The following is a 9,562-nucleotide window of genomic DNA, read 5'->3' on the forward strand; positions in this document are numbered from 1 at the left end:
AGACGCTTTAGCTTTTTTAAATAAAAAAGAAAAAATATATATATATATATATATATATATATATATATATATATATATATATATATATTTTTTTTTTTTTTAAATCTTCAAGTTACACATAAACATAGCTCTATTGTTTTGTCAGAACTTTGTAAAAACTCATATGCGCCATCATCTGTATGTTGTTTATCAGACAGACTGAAAACAGCTGCGTGTCGATTCGTGTTGCCTCGGGTGATGACCCATGTTGTGCTTTAGAGCTAATCCCTCCAGTCACTTATAAACAGCAACAAATCCCCAACCTCTGCAATCGGAAAAAAAAAAAAAGTCCAATTTGTGAAGCAACCCCTGGAGCAGAGGACGATTCCTGCCCACTGGAATTTGCCCATCTATTATTGCCTGAGGTTGCGCTCTCTCTCAATCCCCACCTACGCCATCCATCTCCTGATGTTGGCTGAACACTCTAACACCACCAACGCTTTCAACTGACCACACAAATCCAGTTAATTATCTTTTGGCGAAAAAAAAAGAAATGGAATTGATGCAATATTGCTGTCACTCTGGTGCGCTTCTCTCCTTGTAGGCTGGAGCCAGATCCCAGCGGCATCGCCTCCCAGATTCTCCAGCTGCTGACTGTGATCTCTGCTGGGCTCTGGTCCGTCCGTCCCTGCCCGCCCGCCTGCCTGCCTGCCCGCCTGCCTGCCTGGCCGTGCTGAGCATGAAGGTCCCTGTGTGGTGCCTGGTGGTTCTGCTGGGATGTCTCTTCACCCCCGCGCGCTGTGACTGTCAGGGGGAATGCGTGGCCTGTGGGCTGCTCTTACAGCAGCAACAGCTGGAAGAAGCCTTCGATACCATAGTGAGTATATGGGTGGCTCTGTTCTTTTTTCTTTTTTTGTGGGTCTAAATTGCAACACATGTCATCACCTTCCATAAATAATGGCATGTGTCAGTTTTTGTCAAAAGATAAATTAGGTTTTGAAAAATGTCCAGTTGTTCAGGAAATGACCAGCTGCACTGTAAAGCAGCAGATTTCAGGCTAGCTACAGGAGCAGATAACCTAAAAAATAAACCAGCTTGTTACACTATATCCTTTTTAAAGAACAGAGCAGGAAAAGTAGATGTTATTTAGGACAATAAATATTTCAATACTCACTCTACACTACAAAATATCAATAAATAAATTTAGTATTTTTATCACTTCAAAATTTTGCTATAATTATTTTAGCAGCAGTGGGAATCACTACTGATTTTTAGTTTAAAATGGAAGCAATGCTATGCATTTTTGTCATCAGATTTTTTTAATTAACACCATTAAAACATACTGTAAGAATTCAATTTCATTCCTAAGCTCTTCGCATTAAGCACTTAATCATTTAATCAATTAATCAATTAATGACATGTTAAATTGAAATGAGCTTGATAATTTCCATTGTGATTAGTATCTTGTTTACAGAGAGACCATAATCCATTTTATTTATGTTCTTGGTTGTGTGAGGCTTTTATTTCTGTTTTATTGATTTGTTTTTGGTCGCTGAATTTTATTTTATTCCGGACATTTAAAATGTCTTCCAGTTCCGGGGTGGGGGATTCTGTACAAAATTAAAGTTTAGTCGTGTTTGAGAAGGCAAACTTGCATTATTATGCCATCAGCGTATTAGTTGAAAATCAAAATGTCATTATTATGATTTATCGCAGTAAATTTAATCGTCCAGCAAAATTTATTAGCATGATGGGCCTGTTTGTACTGCTGCATTTCAATAGGACAGCTAAAATCAGTCACAAAAGCATAAAAACATGACATTTGAGACACTTTTTTTTTTTACTCAAAGGAGTATTATTGGCTGAAGAGAGCACTAATGATGCAAATCCACATATATGAAAGCCACCAGCACCTGTTGCACTGTGGTTTACCTATTGTCAGACAAGTATTGCATAAGATCGAACAGTTAGAAAGCTGGAGAGACATGACTTTAGCTGGAAATAAAATCTCAAATTATTTCAGCCTGAACTTGGATATTGCAAAGCATGAACGGCTGTGCGCAACACTTTGTGACCAACGTTAAAATGCCAGCCTCTCTACCGGGAGGAACGGATTCCCTCCTCCTCTTCCTCTCAAACCCAGAGCTTCCAACTCGGCTTTCCAAACAGTCCGAGGACGTCAGCGGGGGTAAAAATAGACTGTGGGCGTCCATGGATAACGGCAGGACGGCTAATTTAGCTGATAATGATGCGCGGAAAGACAGCTGGGACCTTTATGGAGTTGTAATAGAACTATGTAATTGACTGCTCCTCTGTAGCATCATCTTGGGCTTACATCAGTGACTGACACTTTTGATCAGCTCCTCATTGTGTTAGGCGCCTTCCCATTGAGCCCCAGATGGAATCCGCAGAGCAATTCCATTGTTTCCCGCTCCAGACGGAGAGAAGGTGTGTGTGTGTGTGTGTGTGTGTAAGCGTGCGTTTGTTTGTAATACCTTGTGCGGGCATTTTTCCTGACACATACTATGTTGTGGGGACCCGCTACTCCTTGTGGGGACCTAAGCCTGGTTTTTGGGTCAGGGGTTAGATTTAGGACTAAGGTGTGAATTGAGTTTTGGTTAGGGTAAGGTTTAGACTGTAGAAATGAATAGAAGTCAATGGAAAGTCCCCACAAAGATAGTCATGCAAACATGCATGTGTGTGTGTGTGCGTGTGTGTGTGTGAGGTCGCTGCTGTTTGTTATAATGTCAGGACCCATTGATTTGTTCCCGGAGTAGGCACAAACACAGGTAGAGGAGACACACTGTACGCACACACACCTTCTGTCTTTCTATTCATTACATAATGAATTATATTCTCAAAGGTAAATGCCAAGTTTTGTTTATACTTGGGCTAATTATCTGTGTTGTTGGATTTTCAGCAGCTCCGACAGGCTTTATTCAGGATTCCTGGGGTTCTCAAGTGTTACAGTTCAGAACGGAGCAGCAGAAAGGTGTCAAACTGACCTCTTTGAAACTTCCAGAGAATCTGATCCCAACTACAACAAATCAAGTTTTTCTTTCTAGAAAAAGCTTAAAAAGTCATTAACTTTAACACTCTCTCGCTCCTGTGATGCGAGCTAGGAAAACTTGTTACATCGTGCAAGTAATAGTTATTTTAGCAAGTGATTATTCTATATCAATAAAAAAAGTGTAACGTTCTACAGATTTTTTCATATGCAATATTAGAATTAAATTCAAGAAACGACTGAAGAAAATCAACATTTTATTGCCAAAACTGCAATAACATTGCGTTCCTTTAGTAGATTTGAACTGAAGACTAAGTTTTGGCAAAAGAACACAAAGATATTTTCATGTTAAAGCTGCAGTATGTAATGTTTATTAAAATATTTTTTTTACACATTTGTTGAAACTGTCTCCATGTTGTGACAGCATATTATGTAAGACAGATAATTTGTGGAAAAAATAAGCTTTTCTACCTTTTCAAAGTGCTAATTATACACAACCAATCAGAGACAGGTGGCGGGTCTTAGCGCTGTCAATCATTACTTCCTTTCCTTCCCTTTCTCTCTGCTATCCTGCAGCCAGCAGAACCGGTCATGACTGATAACGCTAGTTAGCATAGCCACTGATCACGGCAGACAAATGATTTTCCCGTAGCAGTAAGTTGTTTCTTCGCGTTTATTACTTTTAGCAGACAGTCATAAGGATGGTTGACAGCACTAAGCCCCTCCTCCTGGCTCTGATTGCTTGTTTTTGGTTGGGAGCAGCTCATTTCTTCAGACAGCAGTAGCAACTCAGGGAGGAGATGGAGAAAACTGATCTTTTCACAGACCATCTGTCTCATAGCAAATTGTTAGGATATGATAACTGTTTTAATAATGTATGTAAGTAAAAAAAACATGGTGCAACTTTGAATGCCAAAATTCAAATGTATATATATATATATATATATATATATATATATATATATATATATATATATATTTATACACCTTATTTATACACCTTAATTACACCTTTTATTTTGTTCGCCGACGACATGACACCAATAATCTTAATTATTGTTCTGAATATGGTTGGGTTTTTCTTTTTATTTGCATCTACATACTCCAGTTAACGATTAGAATGAAATTTAGGATTCTGACCTGTTTTGTGACAATTTGTCAAATGTCCCTTTTCAACACAGCCTCAAATCTGGGCTTCTAAATAACTTCAGAATTAGAAAACGTTTCCAAATGGGTCAAATCAAGCGAGTAGACTGGTTTCTGATGATTACACTTTTAATGCCTGAGCTCATCGACTACGGAGATGATACTTCCAACCTGCTGTTAGACGACACCTCTTTAACTCATTTCACCACCTGGTGTCATGTCGTCGGCGAACAAAATAAAAGGTGTAATTCCTGCTCGGCCGTTCGAAAGCAGACATTTTGACCTGAACGAGTGAGGGAAAACACAGGTTTGTCAATAACGACTGCATTCCATCTGAGCAAAGGTCTGCTTTTACCTGGCAACAGGTGCGCTCAGATGCAGGTGTGAATTACGGCGCTCGCTAATGCACCTGCGTGTTCCCTTCTCAATAAAGTTAAACTGTCTACGTGAAATGAGCTAATCAGACGGATTTAATGCTCCAACCCCCCCGACCCCAACTCAAAAGGCTGTAGTTGCTCTCAACAGCTGCTCCCTGGTTGTAGGTAGTAGGTAGTACACCTGTACATATGAGGCTCAACCCCTTATGTCCATAAAACGTCTGCGGCAGCCAAAAGTTTTCCACAACCGCCTTTGAGTCCTCTCATGTATAAAAAAACAGAGTAAATGTGCCCCCCCCTCTCTCTCTCTCTCTCTCTCTCTCTCTCTCACACACACACACACACACTCCTCTCTGCTTACTCATAAACTCCTTTTAGATTGCTCCATTGATCTGACGTGGAGAATCCCCTTGGTGTGCTCATTTAATTTACGACGGATAATTAATTTCCGCTGATAGATCCGCAGCGGAACTCCCTCATCTCTCGCTCCTGTGATGCGAGCAGGTCTTCTGATAACAATGGCAATTTATCTCGCTTTGGACGAGATTTTGAAGAGCAAATGGGATTCACCTCTCTGCTTAGGCTCAAAATTTTTTAACTCTGAGAGTGCAGGGTTTGGGTAAAAAGGAGATAAGTAGAGGGGGACAGCTCTTTGGAGAACATGGTGGGGAGGAAAATGCTTTTCTTAAAGTGTTCAGAGATTTGTAATTTTCATTCTCTGGTGTTTTTGATCTTCCTTAGTATTCACACCAGTTGAGCTTTTACTAATTTTATCATGTTATAACCTCAAACCTGAGTGTATAATTTATGATTCTTCTATTAATTGACTTTTTGACACTTGTAATCCCTTTAATTATTTTCTTATTGTTCTTGACTTGTGGTCAGGGGGCCACAAGTAATCATTTCAAGGGCCACAAATGGCCCATGGACCACACATTGGACACCCCTGAACTACTGTGTCTATGAACTCATGTAAAAAATTATTTACATGAGTGATTTTTTAACTCACTTAAAAAAAAATCTTTGAAATTCACTCATTTCAAAGATTCAAAATGAGTGAATCTATGAGTGTTTGTTTTCCTTAAGACCATTAGAAAACACAACCGCAGTAACATCCTTGTATATATATGAATGTGAAAGTCCTGGCAGCAAATGACACAAATAAATAAAGTATTTAACTTACAAAATGTCAACGCTATTTACCTTCCACGTTATTTTCCTGCAGTTGTTCTGCACAGCTTTGTGAGGATATACCACATAAAATTATAACGAATGACTGTTTGACATTACCATATGCGGAAAAAGTTGCACCAAGTCTTCTGCCGACAGGAAAAAGGGTCATAATGTATTCAGAATACAAACCAAAATCTCATGTCCAAACAGTAAAGCTGTAACCCTTTTAGAAATCTGACAGGAAATCAAAGTCAGGAATAATGATGAGTTGACAGGAAAGTCATTAAAACTGCACAGCATACCTGTGCTATTTTAAAAAGTTGTAAAATATGACAGGTGTCGTTTGAAGAGCGAAAAACACATCATTATTATAACCGAAGAGTCAATCAGAAATAAATAGGTATTGACAAAGGAAATGATTCAGCTGCTGTCCTTCAGGCCAGTTTGCGACATCTTTCAATTTGGTGCTGTCAGTCATTCTGCGGTCGCAGATTTTACGCCTGTCAAATGATGGACATCTCATATTGGTGCATAACTTTCCGTATACGCTGACCGTGGCAGTAACAAGGCCCATTAACCCCCACAACGCAGCAGCCGCCCAGTCAGGCTTCGCTGCAGATCCATAAAGAAACGTGATTGCTTGCCATCGTTTTACAACATGTGTAAAATACTTTAATATTTAGTCATAAAGACAATTTATGAAGATGAAAAGCTTTGTAAGGCCTATTGAAGTATTTTTTTATTATTGTAGACATACCTAAACGCTCTTCTTCTCAGCCTTGTGAATCTTTTTACTATTTTTAGATTACTTTTTTAGCTTAAATAAATAAAATAAGCCAGTGTTGTGACTACAGCTAGTTAAGCTTGCAACAAGATAAAATTATTTTTTACACGTATTTAGGCGAATTAAAAACAATATTAGGGAATAATAGGCTTTTATCAGTTGGACACACCTGAGCTCCAGTGAGATTTTGTAGGCCTACAATTAGCATCTCTTTGCTAACTAGCTAACGAGAGTATACACATCCCTCCAAATACTTGACATGCATTGATTTGTTTTCCTAGGGCTGTTTGAGACTTTTATCTCAAGTTTCATGTACAAAATTGGACCCTATCAGATGATATCTCTTGTTCAATTTTGTTCAGATTTAAAAAAAAAGATGTTTAAAGTCAAAATTGGTAGTCAGTTTATCAAGCCCAACAAAATTCAATACATCTTGATATTGTTATCAAGCTAGCGAGATATTTCAAGACGATTCGAATCCCATCCACCATAAAGTGAAAAAAAAGTGAAATTGTTTTTTCAGGGCCAAAGAGTGTACACACACTAAGTTGGCTTAACGTGGCTAATAGCTTTAACAGAACTTTGTTTTTTCTCTGAAAATCTGAAACTCTTTGCTAACACGTTAGCCATATTCTACTGCAGTTTGACATTCATAAGGTTATGATTGTATTTCTTAGGTTACAAAACTTCCACAATGAGTGGAATTAGTGAAGTAACAAATATTTCCTAAGTGAAGAGTTTTAGGGAGGACTGAGATTTCACTAAATAGCCATTAGCATTTATGCTACAAACTTTTTCTGAGTACAGAAAGCTTTGAGCAAATGTTAAAATGTGACGTTTTTAAATCTGTATTTAGCCTAAACTTAACAACTAAAGTCCAGACTAGGTAAGCTAATGAGAGTATTTCCTTTTATTCTGATGTCTTTTTTATTTATTTTTTAAATTTTATTTTACAGTGTAAAGACACCAACATCTTCTCTATGTCTGTCTGACAAATATTTGCTTAGAAGGAACAGTTTCATCATATAAGCCATAAAGTTTAATCAGAAATGGGGCTTTGGTTTGATCTGTTGGATTGAAAAGCTCCTACAAAATGAGAGATAAAATCACAATCCATTTTATTGGCTTTTACTACAAAATAATGTATTACCTTGTTGATTTGTGTAATTAAGTCATTTTAACTTTCTTTGGTTTACCTTTGTTTATTTTTGGCAAGACAAATTACTCATTGTCAGGAACAACAGATAAAAACTCTTGGCTAATTCTGGCGCATTTACAAAACTGTTAATTAATGTGCATTGACCGTACCAACTAAATTAATACATTTCAAATTGATCAGCCATAGATTAATTATATTTTAGATGTAACTTGAGAAAAAACCTCTCCTCTGATGATTTAACCTTTACTGTTATATAGGTTAAATTAAATTCCGATTAAAGTAAGGTTCATAAGAAACAGGGGAGCTCCACACTGAGAGTGATTGACAGCGCTAAGACCCTCCTCCTGGCTCTGATTGGTTGTTCGTAGTTATCACTGGGAGGAGGAGGAGCTTGTTTCCCACAGATTTTATATATTTTATATGTTGTTGTTTTTACATGCTGCCGCTTTAATCTCTCCGTTGGACTAAATCCCACTTCCTGTTCCCTCTGCAGGTGTGTCTGTTGGAGTGTGAGGGTCACGTCTCCACTTCGCTAACATGGGAAGTGTGCAGACGCGCCGTAAAGCTGTCGCACCAGCCCACACTAGCTGAAGGGGGCGCTCTGTTCAAAAGAGCCGGGGAGGAGCCGGACCTGACCCGTCTCGACCTGAACGCCGAGTCGGCGGCAGCTCAGCATCTCCCGGAGCAGGACCAGGACGAGACGCCGTGGGACGAGCGCAGCGTCCAGTATGACTCCTCCCTGCTGGGCTCCTCGGAGGAGGGCGAGAGCCTGCGGGGCCTGGATGTCAGTTTGACCGAGGAAGAGGAGGCCCAGCAGAGGGGGGAGCGGGGCTCCGAGAGCGACGGCCAACTGGACGCCTCCGAGGGCGTCACCTTATCCAAGCGCTTCGGCGGCTTCCAGAGGGGGCGCCACGGGTACAGGAAGCTGATCGGCTCCCCAGTCAGGGGCCTGCAGAAGCGCTACGGGGGCTTCATCGGCGTCCGAAAATCCGCCCGCCAATGGAACAGTCCGAAGTGGATGAACGTGAACCAGCAGCTGCGGTACAGGAGCAGCAGCCGCAGCGGCCGGCCCGGTACCGGCGGCCTCCCCACGAACCGGCGCTGGAGGCAAAGCAAACTGTGAAGCCTCTCCGCTGTCCTCGGGTTACCTCAGCTCATCCCACCTTTTAGTTCTCAGCGGCTCCCTCGGATTTGAACTGTCGACGTGATCAGAACAACAGACTCTCATCTCTTCCACGCCTCTCTTCGTGTCCCTAAGTAACAGAGAATGTTTTGATGTCCCTCCTATTAAACTCACATTTACATGCCATTCTGTGAAATAAAAGAATTAGAGAAGTGCAATTGAATATATTTTTGTGTGTCAATACAATAAAAAGGGGCCAAGTGACACTGGAAAACTGGCTGCTTGTGAAGTTTTTCCACTGAGAAAGCTTCATAAAACACTTTCTTACACTTTTCCTCACATTTCCTTACATACCTCAAATTGCTGTGAACTTCATGGAGATTCTGTGTGTTAGACCAACACGAAGCAGTTCGTAGTTGTGAAATAGAAGGAAAACGATGGCAGAGAAAGATGAATTTATGGATTTCAAACATTTTTATAAATAAAAACCTAAATGGTGTGACATGCATTTCTATTCATCCCCCTTCACTCAGATAACCCTTAATAAAACCGAGTGCAGTGGTCTCCAAGCTTTTGGACTCAGGAATTTAAAAGAAAGAATTGACCTTAGCCAATTGGTCCAATTGACTCAGTTAAAATGGGTAAAGAATTGGCCAGTGTTAACCACTGGCAGGCCACAAAAGGCATTACATTAAAAATGGAAAAAACAAAAAGTTTATTGTGATTTTTTTAAGTAAAAATGTTTTAATGAAATTTGTATTTCATTGAAGAGCCAAAATATAAACAGGGTTGCAGACTGTTGCCGTATTAAAAG

At 39.8% G+C, this 9,562-nt stretch overlaps 1 protein-coding gene across 1 annotated transcript in view; it reads left to right on the forward strand.

Annotated features, from left to right (window-relative positions):
• Positions 1–9,022, forward strand: part of pnocb (prepronociceptin b) — a 30,230-nt gene extending 21,208 nt beyond the window's left edge. Inside the window, exons 2-3 of the mRNA XM_015028375.1 lie at positions 584–856; positions 8,119–9,022. Coding sequence (XP_014883861.1) covers positions 719–856; positions 8,119–8,748 — 768 coding nt within the window. The 5' untranslated portion in view covers positions 584–718 and the 3' untranslated portion in view covers positions 8,749–9,022. The remainder of the gene's footprint in view (positions 1–583; positions 857–8,118) is intronic.
• The last annotated feature ends 540 nt before the right edge of the window (positions 9,023–9,562 follow it).

This window comes from Poecilia latipinna, unplaced genomic scaffold, assembly GCF_001443285.1.
Source record: "Poecilia latipinna isolate Pla-1442-1.1 unplaced genomic scaffold, P_latipinna-1.0 Scaffold122, whole genome shotgun sequence".
Classification (NCBI taxonomy): Eukaryota; Metazoa; Chordata; class Actinopteri; order Cyprinodontiformes; family Poeciliidae; genus Poecilia; species Poecilia latipinna.